General features: G+C 48.2%; 1 protein-coding gene across 4 annotated transcripts in view; it reads left to right on the top strand.

The window, feature by feature from the left end:
- Positions 1 to 22570, top strand: part of GPAM (glycerol-3-phosphate acyltransferase, mitochondrial) — a 727629-nt gene that overhangs the window by 277765 nt on the left and 427294 nt on the right. For all 4 annotated transcript variants that reach the window (XM_069611788.1, XM_069611787.1, XM_069611786.1 and 1 more), the window contains exon 9: positions 6803 to 6902. In XM_069611788.1, coding sequence (XP_069467889.1) covers positions 6803 to 6902 — 100 coding nt within the window. The remainder of the gene's footprint in view (positions 1 to 6802; positions 6903 to 22570) is intronic.

Raw genomic sequence — 22570 nt, 5'->3', positions numbered from 1 at the left:
ACTAAGCTGCTGAGCTTCTCCCAGTTTTACAAGTCAGAATACTCAGGATGCTAATGAAAAATGACTCTTAAAGCTGGCAAGACCCTGTCTCTAACATCTTTACCTTTCTTGTAAAGATGCTGCTCATTGGTCTCCTGACTTCTCTTCTAATGTTGTGCAGAGTGATGGCGTATAATTCATTTATTAGGTGCCTAGTTGGGATTGACCATATGTTTTCTTTTTTCAGGTTATGGTGATTGAATGTGTGATGAGTTAGTATAGTGTATGACCCTCCCAGTCAATTTACTATTGCTGCGTGTTTGAATGTTGCGTGTGCCGTCAGTTGCTATTGCATCTACCTATCCCAGCTATGGGTTATGCATAGGAATTTGATTTACAAAAAAATAAAATTAAAATTGTTACTACTTTTTAGTATTTTGGAGTAGAGCTAGGGCACATAAAACATTAGTACACCTTTTTGTTTTATTGTAAAAAATGCACATTCATGCAGAGAAGCTATTTAGGGTAATTCGTGACTTTGCAATCTTTAAGTCCAACTAGGTCCCTTATTTAACTGTCCAATGAGCAGACTGCCCTATGTTGCTTTTAAAGCTAAGGATCCAGCATAGACTAATAAATGTGTCCAGTTTGTACATTGCTTTTTTTTTTTTTGGGGGGGGCGGGGGGCTACCTCTGTATTCCAGTCACTTCTATCTCCCCTCCAAAGCAGTGCCTTGTTTCAGTAGTGGCTTCAGTTCAGGCACTACTCTTTCGAGGGGATTGGGTCCTCCGACGTATTCCATATCTATGACAGGTAATCACCACAGCTGTGCTGCTTCGGAAACTTTTTTCGGCTCCTGCGTCGATTCGCCGTCGTCGAGGACCTCCTCCGACGTCCAACGTCATCCGATGTGATAAGTAGGACGCACGACGCCCGTAGCCTCGGTTCCGTTTTTTCCGCGAACTTGCTGCTTCGTGAATCTCGGTTACACCTCAACTCTTTGGAGTTCTGTTCTTCTCGGTTCTTCGAACCTGTTCGTTTTTGTAAGAAAATCCTTTGTAAGAAGATGTCTTCTACTTCGTCTACGACCCCGCGTCCGGGCTTCAAGAAGTGCGGGGAGTGTGGGTCCAAGATGTCGGTAACAGACTCGCACGACGCCTGCCTCTGGTGCCTCGGGGAGGCCCACGACACGGATCACTGTATCGACTGCCAGTCGTTCACGTCCAAAGCCTTACGGGAACGTAAGAAGTTGTTGTCGGTAGGTCGGGTGTCCAAGCCCCAGAAGTCGAAGTCTGTGGGGCTTTCGACGGATGATTCGAGAGGTGCCTCTCCGCGTCGTCATTGGCAGTCTCATGGGGTCTCCTTCAAGGAGTTGGTCTCGCCACTCCTCAGCCTCTTCGAGGCATTCTCGGAAGCGCCGACAGCGGTCGTCTTCCAGGCCCTCTTCTGAGGACTGTGCCCGGCACGTCGCTTACCCCACCAGTCGTGCGACGCCGGAGGAATGGGCTTCCTTCGGGAAGAAAATGATGGCGATTCTCGAGTCGCAGGGTACTAAGCCGTCCGCGCCCCCGAGTGGGGTCGGCCGTGAGAGGTCGAGAGACACCGCTCGCAAGAGTGGTCGGCACGAGTCACGGGAAAGGTCCCGTTCGGACAAGGGGACTCGTTCTCGACGTACCCATTCCAGGTCCCGGTCCTCGACGCGTTCGAGACCGTGTGCACCTGTGATGTCTTTGAGGAAGACATCGACGCCTGAGGCATCAAGGGCGTCAACAGGCTTTCTCGAGGCTCCGGCTCCGAGGAAGTCGTCGAAGCCGTCGACGCTCAGGTTGTCGAAGGACACGCTCGGAGCTCCAGCTTCGAGGACTGTGTCGATGCTGGCGGCGCTGCATCTGACGTCGACGCCGATTTACTCGACGCCGATCCTCTCGGCGCCGATGCCTGTTCTCTCGACGCCGGTGCCGATTCACTCGACGCCTTTCGAGTCCGGGGTGTCGGAGGTACCCCGTGGCACGGGGGAACCCCCTAGAAAGGCTCTGGTTAAGAGCAAGCACTCTCGGGTGCCTTCTTTTCACCACCTGGAATATATTTCGGAGGTGGATGAGGATTCTGATGGCCTGGTTCCTAGTCAGGTTCCAGATGAGATGGTCTCGGGCCATAGTCAATTTGACGATTTGAGGCAGTCTCTGCATGATGCCAGTGGATTGGACACCTCTTCGGAGGTGGAGTTTTGTAGGCCTGAGCCTGGCTCTCATGCCGATTCCTCGTACCGGCGCCTTATGGCTAGGGTCTCAGAGTACTTGGGATGGTCTGCTCCCCCAGGGGAGTTTGTGCAGGCTGATCTCACGGACATCCTTGATGTTGGTCCCCCAACTGACCCGGTACTGCCGTTTCATATGGCTCTACAGAGAAGGGTGGCAGCGGCTTGGACTGCTCCGGAGAGTCTCCCGGCGAAAATACCGTCGCGAAAATACCGTCCAGCCAGTAGCGACCCCTGCTACTTGACCAGGCACTCCACTCCGGAGAGTTTGGTGGTGCAGGCGGCCACGGCCCCGGCAAAGCAGGCGGCGTACCCTACCATCCCTCCTGATAGGGACGACAAACGTTTTGATGGCTGGGCGAAGAAAGTCTTTTCTTTGGGTGGTATAGCGCTTCAGGCGGCCAACGCCATATGTGCCTTGTCTCGTTTCACACACACTCTGTGGAACTGTGTTGCGTTAGCGGCTGAACATATTCCCGAAGGGGACGAACGGGATGGTTTCCTTGTTATGGTCCAGGATGGTACGGATGCCATGTGTGAGTCCGTTCAGTCGGGTTTGGACATGGCTGAATGCGTCAGCAGGTCCATGGCGGAGAGCACCGTGATACGCAGGTTTGCGTGGTTGCGGAAGTCGGGGTTTGCTCCTGATGTGCAGTCCTGGCTCCTCAACCTGCCCTTTGACGGTGAACACCTTTTTGGCAGCAAGGCTGACGAGAGCCTTGAGAGGTTGCAGACCTCCAAAGCTGCAGCAAAGTCATTGGGCGCTGAAGTTCGCCAACCTCCGCCTTTTCGTCCTAAGGGACAGCAATGGAGGGTGGTTCCTTTCGCTATTACTCGTCCTTCAGTAAAGCAAGAGGAGCTAGCAGTCAAAGAGGCCAATGCAGGGGTACCAGAGGTGGACGACAGGGTACCCGTGGTGCCAAGGCCGCTCGGGCAGTTGCCTCTTTGCCCTCAGGAAACGCCGCAGCCGCTACCACTCAGTCATGAGGCCATGTCCCATGGTTCGCCGGTTGGGGGAAGGCTGGCGCAGCATCTTGTAGAGTGGCGTGCCATTCCTTCAGATGTGTGGGTTCTGGAGATCATAACCCACGGCTACTGTCTTCCCTTTCGGCAGAGGCCTCACGACAATCCACCAGGGAACCTCTCTTTGAAGAGTCCAGATCCGCTCCTTGAACAGGAAATTCAAGCCCTGCTGGAGAAAGGCGCCATAGAACTGGTGCCTGTAGCGGAGAAGAACAAGGGATCGTATTCCCCTTATTTTTTGATTTCGAAGAAAGACGGGGGATTGAGACCCATCATGGACTTGCGCGGTTTGAACAAACTCCTCAGGAAGGACAAGTTCAAGATGATTACTCTCTCTCGTCCTCCAGGCCCTTAAGCTTCAGGACTGGTTGGTGTCTCTCGACCTCAAGGATGCTTACTTCCATGTGCCGATCCATCCCAAGCACAAGAAGTACCTGAGGTTCGCGGTTGGCTACTCGCACTTTCAGTTTCGGGTCCTGCCGTTTGGATTGACCTCCGCCCGAGGGTTTTCACCAGGCTCATGGTGGTGGCAGTGTATCTCAGGCAAGGGGGGATTCACGTCTACCCTTACCTGGACGATTGGTTGATCAGGGCGCGCTCTCCTGAGCAGGTCCTGGATCATCTGTCAGTCGCCTGCCACTCCCTTCACAGGCTGGGCTTCTCCCTCAATTTAAAGAAGTCCCATTTGACGCCAACACAGCGGCTCCAGTACATCGGAGCAGTGCTCGACACTTCCCTGGAGCAGTGTTTTCCTCCCCAGGTGAGGGCTCTTCACATTCAGCAGATGGAGCACAAGTTTCAGCATGCCCAGACGCTCCCAGCGTTCGAGTTCTTGAGGTTGCTCGGCCTCATGGCATCCTGCATTCTTCTGCTGCCAGAGGCTCGCCTGCGGATGAGATCTTTGCAGTGGGCACTCAAGATACAATGGTCGCAGTCCTCCGGCAGGATGTTGGACCCGGTTCAGGTGCCGCCCTCGGTCGCCCAGGACCTTCTGTGGTGGGCCGACGAAGGCAACTTGATGAAGGGGGCTCCGTTTTGGCTTCCCTGGCCGGAGGTGACGATCGTGACAGATGCATCCCTCACGGGATGGGGAGCTCATGCCAACGAGCTGACAGTCAGCGGTCGTTGGTCTCCGTCGGAGTCCAGACTCCATATCAATCTGTTGGAGCTGAGGGCTGTCAGGCTAGCCCTGAAGGCTTTTCTGCCGACTGTGCGAGGAAAGAATGTCCTGATCCTGACAGACAACACAGTGGCCATGCACTACCTCAACAAAAAGGGGGGGGCAGGGTCACTTCCTCTGTGCAGGGAGGCGATACAGCTTGAGTTCTGGGCCATTCGGCAGTTCATCTGGCCGGAGACGAAAACGTGACGGGGGACCCTCTGAGCAGGCAGAGCACGATCTCTCACGAGTGGGAGTTGGCTCAGGAGATTCTCCTGGAGATCTTCGACCTTTGGGGGACCCCTCAAGTGGATCTCTTCGCCTCCAGTGTCAACCGGAAGTGCGAGAGGTTCTGCTCGCGGGAATTTCCTCCAAAAGGAGCCTTAGGAGACGCTTTCGTGGTGGAGTGGTCATTCCCACTGCTGTACGCGTTTCCTCCAGTCCCTGTCATCCCGCAAGTGCTGCGGAGGTTACGGAAGTTCGGTTCCCGGATGATCCTCATTGCTCTGGCATGGGCCCGGAGAACGTGGTACCTGGTCCTTCTCGACTTGCCCATCTGCCCTGCACGCCGTCTTCCCTATCGAGACGATCTGCTCTCACGGGAGGGGCGGTCAGATTCTCCATCCAGAGGTCAGATCCCTCAACCTTCACGCTTGGCTTCTGAAAGGTTGAGGTATAAGGATTGGGACCTCCCTGAAGACGTGATGGAGGTGTTGCTCTCGGCCCGACGGCCAGCAACAAAGTCTCTGTACCGTTGCCGTTGGCGTAAGTTCTGCGACTGGTGCAGAGTTCAGAATGTGGATCTTTTTGCATGTGACATCCCCATGGTTCTGTCCTTTTTACTTTCTTTGGCCCACAGGGGCTTGCAAATGAGTACCATTAAAGGTTACCTGGCAGCGCTGTCCATCTTTAAGCGCTCGTCTGAAGAGTGTTCAAACTTTACAATCCCTTTAATTTCACAGTTTCTGAAAGGGCTCACTAATGTGTTCCCTCCGTCACCTTTCCTGGTGCCCGGTTGGGATTTAAACCTTGTTCTCGGGTTTCTAATAGGTGCTCCCTTTGAGCCTTTGCACTCTTGTCCTTTGAGACTGACTCTTAAAACTGTATTTTTAGTTGCGGTCACTTCCGGTCGCAGAGTGAGTGAGTTACAGGCACTTTCAGTTAAGCCTCCCTTCACTGTTTTCCATAAGGACAGGGTTGTCCTTGGAGTCCGTCCTTCTTTTCTTCCGAAGGCAGTGACAGAATTTCATTTGGCCCAGAAGGTTGTTCTTCTGGCATTCTATCCTCCTCTGCATCATGGTAAGGAAGAGGAGAGGCTCCATAGGCTTGATCCTAGGAGTGCTCTAAGCTTTTATGTTTCATCAATGTCCCGGGTCAGAGTGGACGATCAACTCTTTATTGGTTATGCTGGAAAGTGTTTGGGACAAGCTGTGACGAACAGACTTTGTCTCGCTGGATTATTTTGGCCATCTCGGAGTGTTACCGCTTGGCGGGTAAGGACCCACCGGCTGGCTTGCGGGCCCATTCTACCAGGGGTATGGCTGCATCTACTGTTCTGCAGAGGGGTGTTCCTATTTGCAACATGTGATGCAGCCACCTGGGCTTCAGTACATACATTTGTATGTCACTATTCCCTCGATTCCATCCGAGGACAGGATCTGGCCTTTGGCAAGGCAGTCCTTTGCTCTGCTATTTCATTGGCAATTCTAAATTTTTATTCTAAATTCTTTCCCTCCTCCTTGCTCTGGTACTGCTTTGGGAGTCTGTCATAGATATGGAATACGTCGAAGGGCCCAATCCCCTCGAAGAACAAGTTCCTTTCTTACCTGGTAACGTTCTTTCGATGGGATGGTCCGACGACATATTCCATATCGCTCCCTCCCTACCTTCCCTGCTGCAGAATTTCTTTTGCGATTGCAGCTTACGTTCCGCAAGGCTTTGTGTCTGACTGGCAGTAGACTAATGTCACACGTTCTGGGGGAAAAAAACTACAACTGAGGCTACGGGTGTTGTGCGTCCTACTTATCACATCGGATGACGTCGGACATCGGAGGAGGTCCTCGACGACGGCGCATCGACGTCATCGATGCAGGACGCAGACACCGAAAAAAGTTTCCGAAGCAGCACAGCTGTGGTGATTACCTGTCACAGATATGGAATACGTTGTCGGACCATCCCATCGAAAGAACGTTATCAGGTAAGAACGTAACTTGTTCTTCTAGTTTGGTACATCTGCCATGTGATTAGCCGATTATCTGTATTTTTCAGTGGTCTTGAACCTGTCTCATGTACATAGCAGCGGATAGTTCTACCTGTTTAGTTGTAAAACAGGCTTTGACGTTCATTCAGTTTTTTTATGCATTGATGTTTTTTACATTTGCAGTACGTTGATCCATATGCTTGGGGGCTTCTTCATACGACGAAGGTTGGATGACACACCAGATGGGAGGAAGGATATCCTCTACCGCGCACTGCTTAACGGGGTGAGGCTTTTTCACAATGCAGATTCAATTTCAAGGTTGCAACTCTCAGCATGTACAGTAGGCCCCATGATAGTTTTAAAAAAAAGCAGCAGTACAGTGGGTAGATTATTTGTATAAATCTATGCAATAGGGATGTCTTGTCAAAAAATGTTACGTAGAATTGCACACTGGGTGAAATGGAACAACCAATCCGTTTTGGCTAGAGCCAAATATCTGGCAGTAATGTTTCGAAAACCTTTCTACCCTTTCATTCTTCTTTTCTTTGTTGGTTGGCTTGGTTTACACAGGTAGAAGTGGTGAAAAGGAGGGGATGCCAGTGAGTGCTGGTACTACCTAGAGAATCTTCAAGTTTCAAAGGTTGACAAGGTGGGAAGCAAAAGTGAACTTAAAAAAAATTTCAGGATACGAACATAAGGCTAGACCAGTGGTAATAGGGTAGATAGAGGGGCAATAAATGTGTGGAAAGCAGGTATGTTTTCAGGTTCTTTCTGAAAGTTGTGATGGAGGGTGCAGTGCAGATGTAGGGTGCTTCTCGCATACTACAATGTGAGCCAGTGCCTAAGGGCATCTGTGATGCTCCATGGCATCGCCATATTTGTCGCAGTTTTAGGCTCCATAACTATAGTAGGAGTGTCAGAATAATCAATCCGTTCTTCTTAAACTTGGCCGGATATTGATGCGTTTAAAATTCCCATTGGTTGCTTTTATCCCCACAGGGGTTACTTTGTCTCAATGTTTCCATTTATTTCTACTGCCTACCTCTTCTGAGTTTGAGGGTTTTCACATTAAAGCTATGTAGACCGAGCCAGGATGTATGCCGCATGCATTCTGCAATCGTAACTCTCTACATCTCTCACTAGACGTCTGAACTGTTTTCTTCAAATTGGTTTGATATGCTTTGAAAAAGCGCAAAATAGTTAAACCATTATGCAATAACCTGATACACATTAGGAAACATTATACATATCCACTGTTTTTTTTAATTTTATTTTTATTTGATTTTAATTGTATTACAATTTTTACAAAAAAAGACAAAATCCAGGTAATCCATTCAACAGAAAAAGTTTCTCTTTCAATAAACAAAGTCCTCCAGATTCTTAGTGTTTCAATGTTCTTCTTTAGGTATAGTTCCGTTAATATTCTTAAATTCCCTTTTGTGACCTTTTTGCAATCCTCAACCAGGCGGATTTGTTTGAAAAAGAGAACTACAATCGGTTCTTTCTCCACCCATCAAACGGGCCCACTATTCCTCTTCCTCCACTATCGTTGAGGATCCCAGGAATTTCAATAGGTAGATTTCTCTTGCTTCTTGTGTGCCTTTGCATGTCACCACAAGGTGACAAATTGTTTCCCGGTGGTAAGTGTCGCAAAAACAACACTTGTCCATTTCAGCAAGACCTCTTCTGAACTGCGTCTCGTTGCTCTTTAGCAGGTTCAGTCTAATTCAGAGAAATGTATGGCAAAATCGTTTGTCTGGGAATTTTTTCAGGTAACCTCTAACATCATTGATTTTTTTAGGAACGTGGTGAAAGTTCTGAGTTAATTTGTAAGACATTGCTGTATCTTGTGTTTTAATCCAGTCCAATTCTGTACGTTTTTTCGCCACCTTAGTTGGATTTTGTATTAGTCTCTCTCGTCAGGGCTACCTCTTCAAGGACGTTTACACAGCAGTCTGCCCATGTTAGCGATTTATTTTTTCCGCTATCTAGCTCTTTGCTCAGGATCTCGAAGGCGTGTGCTATTGGTTTCATTATAACCTTTCTGAAAAGCATCATAGTATTCCTCTGGATAGACCCTTTCATGGAGGATAGGCATAGTTCTCGTCTAACTAGGCCTATGGGGACCGACATTGGGAGGCCCAGGACTTTCTTCCAAAATAGACCTTCAAGCCTGTCCCAAAGGTTGCTTGGAATTTGCAGCATTGTTTCCGTTCCGTAGGTTATACACGGAACTACTTTAGCTTTGAAGACAGGACTGGTATCTTAGAGAATTTTCCGAACTTTCTGTCAATCATCCTTGCTTGGACTATCGGAGTCTTTGTTTTGGCTAATAATGACTCTTGCATTGGGAGTTCTATGTTGCTGTTACTTAAGGTTCCTCCCAAGTACTTGAAGCTCTTTACGATTTCAATTCTTTCTTTCTCCACGTTCCATTTTTCTTTATTAGCTGATCTGGAGGATGTTTCAAATGCCATGATCTTAGTTTTGCTCTTATTTAGCTCCAAATCTCATTTAAGTATTTAAGCAGGGCGTCCAGTTGTCTTTGTAGCCCCACCGCTGTTTGGTATAACAGAATGATATCATCCGCGTACAAGAGTCTCTGGATCTTCTCACCACCAATGATGGGGGGGGAAAGCATCTGATGGTACTGAACTCCTCTTCCAGGTCGGCTATGTACGCGTTGTAAAGGGCCGGGGCTAATGGGCAGCCCTGCTTTACACCAAGAGCGGTGCAGATTGCCTTCGAAAGAGCTCCCTCGCCATTCAGGCAGACTCTCATTGTAGTGTCCTTGTATAACGCCTTTATTGGCGCAAAGAATTTCTCTGGGCAATTCTTGCTGCTCAATTTTGACCTGAGCCGCGCCCTATTAACTCGGTCAAATGCCTGTACTAGGTCATCAAAGGCCTTGAATATCCGTGGGGCTCCTTGTTGAACTTTCGATTTGAGGCAGCATAGCAGAAGAATGTTAGCAGTGGTGCTGATGTTTCGCACAAAGCCTGTCTGGAACACATCAGTGTGGGAGGGTTTTTTTTGCCAGATGTAGAGACGTCCAAAGCGCATGAGCCAAACACCTTGCCAATAACATCTAAGAGGGCTATGGGGCGGTAGTTCTTTGGATCTTTTTTTCTCCCTTTTTGAAGATGGGGACGACGTTAGCGGACTTCCCAGATGAAGGGACCTTGTTGTTTAAGTTGCAGTTGTGGAAAATATGTCCAATGAGGGGGGCCCAGGTGTCCGCGTTGGTTTTTTAAATCAATATTTGATATGCCGTCCGACCCCAGTGCTCTCGAGTTTTTTAGTTTCATGATTTTAAGTTTAATTGACTCTGTGTCGCAAGGAATTTCCCACGCTGCCGCTTCTTGCCTAGAGCTTTCGAAGGATTTGCTCTTCAGTCTTTTATACAGAGTCTCGAACTCCACCCATTGTTCTTCACTCACATTGTTCTGTTGGTTATTGTTGATCTTTGTAACTGACAGATTAATTAAAGACCAGAACTCGCTGCTGTTTTTCATCGCAAGCGTTCGGCATCTAATTGCAAAAGCCTTGCGCGGTGTTGTCTCAACCAACCTTTATAATGTCGTTTGGCTTGAAGGAACCTTTTGAGCGACTTATCTGACTTTGGAATTTTCGGCATTCGTTGGAATTTTCTCAAGATTGCTCTCTGTAGCACCAAATCTCTGTCATGGCTATGTTTATGTACTTCTCGAATAAGATCTCCTCGAGGCTTTGTTGCACGATATGCCTCCAGTAGCGGAACGTAATCCAGATTTGTGGATTTGCTTAAATTCCCAATTGTGCCCTTTGAGTTGCTGTTCTAGGCCCTCATGATGCTACTTATGCTTTCTGCCGTTAGTTTCAAACTGTTCCCTCTAGGGCCCGTTTCTAGACCTTGCGTCAGGCGATCCTGCCCTGGTCTTTTGGTCCACCAAGTAGTTTTCAGTATGTTATGGTCACTATGGGCCGTTTCTTCTACTCTGAAGGATTTGATCAGGCTCAGCAGATCTCTTGAGACAAAGGTATGATCAATTTTTTTTTTCTTTTTTGGTAGACTCTTTGCCAAATCGAAATTATCTTGTTTTTCTCCAGCATTGGATCTTTCATGGATTCACATGCTTAGAATATTCCCCGTCAGACTGGGACCCCTCGGTACACATATATAGCCTTTTCCAATAGGAAAACTTCTGACACTTTTGTGTCCTATCTACGTCCTTTTAGGACCCGCCTACGCCTGCTCCGTAGGCCGTCCCCGTATAAGAGGCCCGCCCCCGCGGTTCCCCTTCAGATTTCAACCGTCTCCAAAGTAGTGGGATCTCCTCGCGTTGTCTTACTATTTTGTACAAGGTTGCATTACTGGAATTTGAGTACAGAAAATGTCGTCTGGGATAGGAAAAGCGCTGTTTCGCCCATGCGCGACGTGCGGCTTGAAAAAAGTTTACGAGGGGGACGGACATATGGATTGTATATATTGCCTCCACCCTCATCATTCGGCGGATAACTGCGACATATGCAAAGGGTTTTCTCAAAAAACCCTCAGACCGCAGTCGACGGCTGGTGGCATGGCTGAATGATGGAGCGGGGGCATACCCCCCTTCGGAGGTAGGCTCCACACAATCGCCGAAAACATCACGCCGCGCTACCTCGTCGGAACCACCGGCGAACAAATCTCGACCGACGGAAAAAGAGTCGTCTGGAAGTCACTCAACTAGAGACTCCTCGTCAAAGAAATCATCTTCAAAAAAGCATGAAAAGGAATGGAAATCCTCCTCGGGCGATCATCATAGATCGACCACGAGTCGAGAGTAGAGTAAAAGCAAGTCAAGTGTGGAAAAGGCGGGACCGCCAAAACCACCGGCTAAGTCACCGTCGTCGACGGCGGCCCAGTCATCGGCCTCCACCCTGCCACTTACGCAGCTGGCATCCACCGTCCCACCGACAACGACGTTGACGATGGCCTCGTCGACGGGGGTTCTACAGGAGGCCTGGAGGCCTGAAGTTTTTGATCCGACCCCCCCCACCGGATACTTTACTACAAGAACAGGCTGTGTTGCTGTCCTCGGAGGACGAGAATGAGAGAATAGCTGGCCCAGCAGACCTAGGGCTACGAGTGGCTGACAAGTCGTCGACGAGGGGATCCGTTATACCGGTATCTGCCCCTCTTCTCAATCCTCAATCTGTTTTGTCGTTGGAAATTCTGTCCACGCTTCAGTCGTTGTTAGTCGTTGGACCAGAGACTACCTCAGGCAAACCTGCCACAGTCACCCGTCGACGAGCCGGGCCCGTCCCGTCAACCGACGCACCTACGCACGCCAATCTCAGCACTGGCACAAGAGGAAGGTGAGCTGCCAGATTCGGAGTCTGACAGGGGAGCCATGTCGGATATCTCATCATCCCCCTCCAGGGATCCAACCTGGGAGTCAGAGGTGGAGTTGGAAACCCCTAGAAGCCCAGCTCACCCATCCCCTCCGGACGACATTGCGTCATTCCATTCTATGATGAAGGCATGCAAAGAATTTGGTTTGTCCCAGGAAGAACACAAAAAGGACTGTTTTTTGTTCGACCACATGGGTAAGAGAAGAAAGTCTGTGGTCTCGATACCAATACTAGACCATGTATGGAAGGAGGGGTTGCAGACAATGCGTCACCCGTTTTCAGAGCCGGCAGTGAAAGGACGCCTGGAAAAAAAGTTTAATGCTCCAGAGTCTACCCCCAAGTGTTTATCCTCCCAACCAACGCCAGACTCGGTGGTGGCAGCGGCGAGGAAGGCGAAGGCCCAGCACAAGTGCACGACTCCTCCTGAGAACGAAGCGAGACGCCAAGATGCCTTTGGCAAAAAAGTGCTATCCGTGGGAGCGACCACAGTAAAGGCCGCAAACTCTCTGGAAATTGTTGCCAGATACGATAGGGAGATGTGGCACAGGCTAGCTCATTTACTTGATCATCTTCCGGAAGAGCATAGGAAGGCAGCGATGTTACTCGTCCGAGAAGGTGAGGAAGCCTCAAATCACGCAATAAACATCGCGGTGGACCTCGCTGAGTCGGGCTTCAAGCAAGTCAATAATGGGGTCGTATTACGTCGACAGTCATGGCTTAAGTGTACCTACTTCAGGCCAGAAGTACAATACAAAGTTTTAGATATGCCCTTTGAGGGAGACCTTCTTTTCGGTGAGAAGGAGGACGAAGCCCTAAAGCGAATGAAAGAGGACTCGGACACGGCACGTTCATTAGGTGCCCTCCAGATTGGCAGAAACTACAAGTCTTTTCGTCCCTTTAGAGGGGCTTCAGGTAATTCAAGATTCTCTGCATCTGGAGACAGATCCTTTGGCAGATCAGCTTACCCATCCCAGGGATACAGACGTGCCTCCCGGCGACGGTTTGCCGTTTGGAACTTCCAGACTTCCAGGAAAAGACCATCATATCCGTCGTCGTCGAGAGACAAGCAAAATAAAGATCAGCAGTGACATACAACACACCGTTCTGGGGGGAAGAGTTTCAGCATACGTCGACGAATGGGAACGAATAACGACGGATCAATGGGTGCTGGATACTATAAGAAACGGACACTCTCTACAATTCAAACACAGCCCTCCGCAAATTCCACCTGCGTTCACCGCTCATTCCCATCTGAAGATACTGCAACAAGAGGTAACACTCATGTTAGCAAAGGTCGTGATAGAATTAGTTCCAACATCACAGAGAGGTCAAGGAGTCTACTCAAGATATTTCGTCTTAAAAAAGCCGAACGGCAAATGGCGTCCCATTTTAGACTTACGCGATCTCAACAAGTCTTTAAAGAGCCTAAAATTCAAGATGCTCACTCTGCAGGAAGTGATCTGCGCCGTTCAAGAGGGGGATTTTCTAGCGTCCCTGGATTTGCAGGACGCGTATTTCCATATTCCAATGTGTCGGAAACACAGGAAATTCCTAAGATTTGTAATAGGGCGGACTCACTACCAATTCACGGTTCTTCCTTTTGGGCTCAAGACCTCCCCCAGAACGTTCACGAAATGCCTGGCTCCAGTAGCGGCCTGGCTAAGGAAGCAAGGCCACCATGTATACCCATACCTCGACGACTGGCTGGTAAGGGGATCCTCCCCAGCGTCGACCAACACAAGTTTACAAGCCACCATGCAGCTTCTACAACAGCTGGGATTCGCCATAAACTTCGAAAAATCCTCTCTGCAGCCATCGAGATCGCTGGTATTCCTGGGGGCACAGTTCGAGACCCAGTTAGGGCTAGTGAAACCTTCTCTCGACAGAACCTCAAGACTCAATGAACAAGCATGCCGACTACGGCGAAACACCAAGATCTCAGTGAGAAAATACGTTTCGGTCCTAGGGGCCATGGCATCCTGCATCCATCTGGTGGAAAACTGTTGCCTATTCATGAGGCCAGTCCGGAATTCCTCGCAGACCGATGGACGCAGGCTCAAGAATCGTGGTCAGACAAGATAACCATCGATGACAAGCTGCTTCGGACCCTTCAGTGGTGGCAGAGTTTCCACAATCTGAACAACGGCGTACCCCTACAGGAGCCGGAGTTTCAGCGAACCATAGTCACGGATGCATCCCTAACCGGATGGGGAGCTCACATGGGTGCTCTCCAAACGCGGGGTCGCTGGTCTCCAACGGAGTCACTCCTACACATAAACGTGTTAGAGCTCAGAGCAGTACGATGGGCCTTGAAGGCTTTCCTACCACACATCAAGGGCTTGCGAGTACGAATACTGACCGACAATACAACGTCCATGTTTTATCTGAGGAAACAAGGAGGGACGCGATCAAGAACTCTTTCCATAGAAGCCCAGAAACGTGACATTGGGCATTAAAGCACGAAATTTCCATCGTGGCTCATCACCTTCCAGGAGTGAGGAACTCCCAAGCAGACTCCCTCAGCAGAAGCATGGCCCAGATACACGAGTGGGAAATGGACACAGTTCACCTGATGAAAGTGTTCGAGAAATGGGGTCAGCCCCCTCTGGACGCCTTTGCGACCAAAGACAACAAGAAATGCGAGCAATTCGCAAGCAGATGGCCCCAAGAGGGCTCCAGGGGGGAGGCATCCTCCTTCCCATGGACGGACATGTTCCTCTATGCTTTTCCCCTGTTCCCTCTCATACGGAGGACAATACAGTGGATACGCAGATACAATTGCTGGGTAATTCTAGTGACACCATACTGGCCAAGGCAACCGTGGTTCTCCGACCTGCTTCACCTGTCGCTGGAACATCCCATAGGGTTTCCGAAAGTCCCGAACCTACTATCCCGGGACAAAGGCACGGTGTGGCATCACGACCCGGACAGTCTCAACCTTACAGCCTGGCTCCTGACTTTTCGGAGTTCGGGGCTTTAGACGTTTCGGAGGATTGTCAAAAAATTCTGCAGGCGGCTGGAGCCCCTTCTACAAACAAATCCTACTCCTATAAGTGGCGGAGGTTCTGTGAATGGTGTAGGGGACAACAGGGCCTACAACCGTTGTCGGTGACGCCGGAAAAGGTTCTACCTTACCTGCTCCTCTTGGCGGAGAGGGGATTATCCTTCACATCGATAAAGGTGCACCTGACGGCCATCTCGAGGTTCACAAGGAAAAGGCAGTTGTCTCCTCTATTTAGCGACAGACTTGTAAAACACTTCATGAGGGGTTTATTTGGAGCTTTTCCCCCGGAAAAACGTTTCCCCCCGACTTGGAGTCTCAACACAGTGTTGGCAGGCTTAATGAAACCGCCTTTTGAACCTATGGCCACGTCCGACATAAAATTAATTTCGTGGAAGTTGGCATTCTTGATTGCTATCACATCAGCTAGAAGAATCTCGGAACTGCAAGCGCTGGTCGTAGACCCGCCATACCTAAGATTCTTTAAGGACAAAGTAGTCCTGGCAACTAATCCTATGTTCGTCCCAAAAGTTCCGACAGTGTATCACAAACACTCGTCCATTGTTCTCCCTACTTTCTTCGCCACACCATCATCGGCAGCAGAAAAAGCTCTTCATACCCTGGACGTAAAGAGGGCTCTGAAATTTTACCTACATCGTACACAGGAATTCAGGTCCACTAGACAACTGTTCGTCGCATATGGTCCGTCGACGAGAGGAAAAGCAATCTCTAAACAATGATTGGCTCGATGGGTCTCATCGACGATTGCGTTTTGTCACTCTAAGGCCGGAAGGCCACTGCAAGGACATCCTAGAGCCCATTCTACAAGATCGATGTCCTCAACAGCTTTATGGGCAGGAATTCCGTTGACGGACATATGCCAAGCTGCGGCATGGTCAGTGCCCCACACGTTTACCCGTCACTACTGCCTTGCCAGGCAGCATGCGGACGAGGTGCAGATGGGAAGAGCTGTCCTGCGCCATCTGTTTCAGTAAGGTAAGCTCCACGCTGTGGAGAATCTGTTGTCTACCTTTTTAATGAGTTTGTTTTATGTGGGTAAGGTCATATGAGGTAGCTTATTCCTACTGTACATATGCATTGTGTAGTATGTTGAGGGTATATTACATTCTCACCGCCGTCTCAAGTGTTACTGCTATACAATCTATTCTAAGTATGTGAATCCATGAAAGATCCAATGCTGGAGAAAGGAATAGTTTCTTACCTGTAACTCCATTTCTCCAGCATTGGTATCTTTCATGGATTCACATGCGCCCGCCAACCTCCCCGGAATGTAATGTATTTGATTGATAAATTTAATCCTTCCTACTTTGGAGGGGCCGAAATCTGAAGGGGAACCGCGGGGGCGGGCCTCTTATACGGGGACGGCCTACGGAGCAGGCGTAGGCGGGTCCTAAAAGGACGTAGATGGGACACAAAAGTGTCGGAAGTTTTCCTATTGGAAAAGGCTATATATGTGTACCGAGGGGTCCCAGTCTGACGACGGGGAATATTCTAAGCATGTGAATCCATGAAAGATACCAATGCTGGAGAAATGGAGCTACAGGTAAGAAACTATTCCCTTCTTAGATCTCAGCCAATGTAGATTGTGGAGGTCCCATATGTCCATTAGATTTTCCCATCTTTTTCCTCTCTCCCCTGTGGGTGAGTATCCACTGTTATTCATATACTGGTGAATGTATTAATCTACAACACATTGGCTCTTGTGGTCTAAAAGCCAGACTAAGAAGTGGGGTCCGATTTACCTACAAGAGTAAGGCAAAATAAATTAATAGTAATGAAAGTAAAATGGGCATCGATGGACACCTTGCTGGATATAATCCTGGCAGACTTTATTGAAACTCCAAGTAGGTGACCTTCTCCAAGGAAGACACATTTTACCTCCGTCCAACCCTCCATCCTTTAGTTTCTTAGGTGACTTTCAGTTGTGAAGCACTAAATGTTTCTCTACAGCCATAATCTGGCTTGTTTAGGTGTTCTCTTTTTGCAAAATCAAGAGGATTTCTGATGCTTGATATTCCATGTGTTTGGTCCCCCTTGTGTTTCGCAAGTGTTTTGGTGTTCAATTAAGCAAACACAATTCTGGAAGATGATTACATCATCAGAAGTTATTAAAGTGAAATGTTGCAAGACCATAAAATGGGCAAAAGATGTTCCAATCTGTACTGTCTAGTAAAGGCTGCTTGTTACTACCTATGGTACACTAGATGTAAGATTAAAGGTAGCTGATAACAGGAGACGTACCTCCTTCACACATTAGAGAAGCCCTGTGCCCGCTTTGCTGCACCTCTGTTTACAACCCCCAGTTTTCCACACTTTCTCAATCTATTCATGCAAGTTGTGCAACACTCCCTTGAATGTAAGCCACAGAAGAGAGCTCCACCGCCTAAGTAGCTGCATAAGCGGTGAATGGCTTTACTGAATTTGTTTGTTGTAGATTAGATAAGAAAAGTGATAAAAGGGCTTTGCAGAATGGCAGCTGCACAAAGCAAATATGAACCGTCAAACAATAGCTCTTCGTAGGCAGTTAAAATATAGGTCTGACTTTCTGTCCCAGTGCTGTGTGTACACGCGGGAGTTGAAAAGCACCTGGTCGCTACAGAAGAGTACTCGTCATCAAAGTGTTGGCGATGCCAACACCAGACGCTGATCTGTCATGGTGGATAAAGGTCCATCGGTTTCCCTGGTGACGTTCCTTGCTGGTACTCGCTGATGGCAAAAGGGCACTGTTCAGTGATCCATCTGCGATAAGGTAAACACAAAGCATGTGCACGGATGCAAAAAGCAGCAAAGGCCACTTTCGGAAAAAAACAGTCCAGTGCAGGTTAGAATAAAGAGGGGTTTGCTTGGTACCCAAGCTGTTAAGTGAGTGAGACTTGTAATGGCTTAGTGCACGCTGGGGGAATCTCCCATGGAAAGAAAAAACGGCAACCCCTGGTAAATGGGGAAGATGCCTACTCTATAGGAGCCTGTGGGAAAGATTTCTAAAAGCATATCAATAGAAATATACGTACTATATACAGAGCCATGCTTGGAGGAGACATGAAGGAACCCCCTTTCTATAAAAATAAATTAAGTTTAACTCTTCCATACAGCTTGCTCCTTATATTGCAGCTGGTTGAGAGGTTGCACGGTGCTGCACATAATTCCGCTTCATGGCTCTGGACAGCCGACCGCAGGTCAAATATTTTAAGAGACCCTCCACTGCAGCCATCTCTCTGGATTTTCTTTTCTGGGATTCAGCTGTGCCTAGCAAGCTTCACTTTAAGTATTGTCTGTGATTGTAGCTTTAACATGGATCATGTTTATGAAAGCTGCTGTGTACAATGCTTTAAGCTGTGGTCTGATGTTGATAGTGATTTTTACACAAATCCACAATTTATCTTCCTTGGCAGGATGATGCATGTCATTTCTCCTATTGTAACATTTATTACAAGGGTCTTGGTCATTGCTTGGCATTTGTGACAATTGCCCTCTGCTCGATCAGTTACGGGTTCTCCCACGGCGTTGTGACTGGTCCACACGGGGACAAAGTGCAAGGCTTTCTCTGCAGGAATGAAATCATTAAGTCTTAAAATCAGTCTAGGTTCTAGGAAGCGGGCACAGATTCCTGGGTTCCTCCCCTTCACTGAGGTCCACTCCCCAGTCTCTAACGGGTCTTTGCCTTCTGGCTGGTCTTGGCAAGATGGAGGGCTTCCCACAGTTCTTCTGTTCAGCTGCTCCTTTATTTCGGGACACTATGGCAAAATGTCCTCTCGTGAATTGACCTCAGTAGGGTAGGACTCTGGATCCCTGAAGTTTAACATCTTGCATACATTATTGGAAAAGGGTATATGAGCAAATGGCTGTGCCTGACAAAAGACGGCTTTTTGCCCTGACCGGCAAATACCGTGGCGGTAGTACCTGGCACGGCACATGTGCAAGGTAGTGTGAGGCATACAGTTCCTCTCTACTCCACCCTAATCCTTATTAACGGATGTGGGAAGGGTTTCCCAAAACCTTAATGGAAATGTGAACTCTCTCCAGATGGTTGAAGATCAGTCCACTCTTGGTTACAAGGATTCTCTGTATATTCCTCCTTCCCCTAGCAAGAGGTAAACATGGCCATGCAGCAAAGGATCCACGCTAGAGGGGAATAAGCTGTACAAAATGATGTCTGTGAAGTCAGAATACCTGTTTTGGGGATTCTAAAAGTTACCCCTCAACTTTTAGCTTTTTTTCCTTGTGTTTTGGGATCACTGATTTCATTTGAGTGTTGTAATGAACCTTTCCTAATGTCCCCATGCCATTATTAGGGGTGGGCGAAATTTACGCCAGCGAAGTAAAAAGTGCAGAATTCTCACTGGAAGCCATTTCTGTCCGTTCTGCAAAATCTGCATTATGGTTATGGTTCTGGTGTAACACTGATATTTGGCCCAGTTTCGCTTCGAGCAAAGTATTTTGTTTCTTTCTTGGTTTCGTGTAGTGAGACTAGAAACTTTGCATGAATCTTTTTTTCAGTTCATGCAAGTTTTGCGCAATGCCACGAGAAACTTTGTGCATGGTTTCGATTTGTGCTAGTTTCACGCAGCGACACTACAAAATGTGCAAGGTCCTTTTTTTGATCTGTAGTAGTTTTGTGATCCCGGCATGAGAAACTTTGCTCAGGTTTTTCACTCCACACTGGGATAGTGCAGCGGCATGAGAAAGTTTGCACAGTATTTGTTTGATTCGTGTGGTGCCGTTGCGTGGCTCTTTTCGATCCACGCAGTGGCACAAGAAACATTGCACAGCTAGTTTTGGTACAGGGGGGTGGCAGAACCAAATCAGACAGATTTTACTTCCACGGCTGGCAGAACGGAATCCAATCAATTTTGCCCAGCCCTTGCCATTACTTCCTTTAATACCTAACTTGTGTTATGTGGTATTGGGATGCCCCAAAGGTGCCCAGTTCCATGCTCCCCATGCGTGCCCAAAGGTTTTTATTTCCCTACAAAGGTTTTAGGGAGTAGGTTGGTGACAGCTTGTCCGGTCCCAGCTTCTGATCCCACGGAGGTACTCCCAATGAACGCTGAAGAGCTAGAACCCAAAGGCATAAGGTTAATACTCATTATACCTTACCTCCATCTCATACCTCCCCTGCTGAAGAACCTTCACCCTCCGGTTACCTTTCTGCCTCCTATTGTAGCTAGAAGGCACCTCTGGATCTCTTTCTATCTTCTCTGTGCTGTCCGATTCTCTGACACTGCTTCTGATGAAGATTGGCTTTGGTTCCCTAATGACTTCTCTCTTGCGCTCTAGATTGTGTACATGGACGTTTTCTGTCTCTGAAGAATATTTGAGGTTTCGTCTTTCTTAGTCTCTGCTCAGTTGGAGAATTCTCTCGACTCCTTGCAACTGCTCTTCAGCTAGTTTAGTTCTATCGTTTTCTAATGGGCTGATTATTACTCTCTCTACTCTGCCAAGTAGACTCCTGTTAGTCTGCTACTGATTTATGCTTTTTTTCATTTGCTGCAGCTCCCTGTGTGTTCTTTCATTTGTCTAGTTTAAGCACTGTTCGTCTTGTTAATTTACTTATTTTAAAACATATTGCCTTAACACTTCCTAGAGAAGTAAGAGCGTCTTCTGGAGTAACCGAGGCTCTTTCACAAGGAAACTGTCAAACCGCTACTTGCTGCTATCGGTGACGCTTCCCTTGCCGGGTTCATCTTGTGAGTGCACGCACCAGGGCCGCTATTTCACTTTTACAGAACACTCAATCCTTTTCACTTGCCGTTACCAATACAACATATGCGCACCAGTTCCTTCCCTCACCGGTTGTTTTATGAGCGCACGCTTCCCACGTTGCTACGTGCGCTCCTTCACCTGAGACTCGCACACCCCTTCACTTTCCATACGCAGGATCTCTGATCGTGCACAAAGCTGCTTCCCCTTGTTGCTTGGGTACGGCTTGACGGCACACACGCGCTACAATATACTTTCCTCTTGCTCGTGGCATGTTCTCTTGCACTCTACGTAACGCTGCTGCATTAAATGGGTACAGATCTGTGCTTTAATCTTCCCATTATCTGCCACTCCCAAATAGCGTTTGCCAATTAAGCGTTTGCCAATTAAACCAGTTAAGTTAACTGCTATTTAGCTACATTATTTATTACACAAACTGCATACTGCTCAATTATTAAAAGTACTCTAGCACTTGACGTCTTAACTTCACTTAGACTTGGTTTACTGGTATGAATCTTCCTTTGGCTTCCTGGCTGTGGTTTTTCTGTAATTTCCCTAAAATGATTTGGAGCTCTTGATAACTATGACCTCTGTTGGTATCTTGAATGAAAGTTTAGAACTCCTCTCAACATTCCAAGCTGCCTTTCTTGATTCCAACCAATCAACTTCTAGATGCATTTCCTCCATCTTTGAAAGGGACAATCCCCAGCCTCCTGATAAGACTTCCGTTAATGAAACAGTTGTTTCAAGAAACACACTTGTATTATAAATGGAAGAAACATCCCCCAACCTTATGTACTATCTTACCTTTCCTGGAGTATCTTCCCTGTAGGAGCCTGACAGAGCTATACTCTACTTTTGGCTTCACCAGGGTGCAACATTTTTTCCACATTGATTAGCACAATGTATCTTTTTTTTTTTTTATAAGCCATTAGGTGTACCAATGTTTTTGTTTTTTAATTAAATCCTGCTCTTAGCCATTTCGAGTTTCAGGGCTTCCTTTGTTCAAGGTGACCACGAAGTAGGCTTAAAATGACTTTTCTGGCCACGTGGGCTCTTAGATGTTTTTCCTCTCTAGTAAAATTGTTTTCCCTTTTCTCCCATACCCTACCTTTTGTTAGGCGCTGCCCATGTCTCTAGGATAAGTTACTTGGCAATCTAACATGAGGGGGACCCTGCAAAAGGATTCCCTAAAGGGACACAAACTGGCAAGCCTGGGTCAGAGGTAGAGTGGACATCCTGGACACCTTCATGCACTCAGTCACACTGGAGCGACTTCTTGGTTTAAGTTATACCTTTCACCCCACAGTACTCTAGGTTACAAGAAATGCTTGTAGGCATATTCTCTACTGTGCAGCAGCGATGGACCCGGCCTGCTGAGTTCTCGGTCTGGTGACTACAGTAAGGACTCTAAATGGGATGTCTTGCCAGCAATCTCGAAGGACGACCTGTGGCACAGATTTCTTCAGTCTCCTTGGTCGGTCTGTGGTTCTGGTGCCTTTTTCTCAGCACCAACAAAGGACGGTATTCACCCAGCCTATCTTCTTCACTTCTGAAGTCCTGCACACTGGGCAGGTGACTTGGAGGAGTCAGATCGTGCCTCCGGAGGTCCAACTGGAGCTCCCCAAATTCTAGGATGGATGGGTCCTCGCAAAGATGTTGCATTGCAAAATGGGTCAATGGTCTCCTGGTATTCGTGGTTTGCAGCTCTGGAAAGGCACAGCCCCTCCGGAGATGGCTCAGTTTGTAGTTCGTCTCGGGGCTGGTGGTCCCACCTTCCAAAGGGATGGAGCCCTCTTCAGAGCTCGTCTGTCAAGTAGAAAACGGGGTCCGGACAGCAGTGGTCACTTCAGTGA

Source organism: Ambystoma mexicanum, chromosome 8 (assembly GCF_040938575.1).
Source record: "Ambystoma mexicanum isolate Mex_15411 chromosome 8, UKY_AmexF1_1, whole genome shotgun sequence".
NCBI classification, from domain to species: domain Eukaryota; kingdom Metazoa; phylum Chordata; class Amphibia; order Caudata; family Ambystomatidae; genus Ambystoma; species Ambystoma mexicanum.
This window is presented reverse-complemented; position numbering and strand designations above follow the sequence as displayed.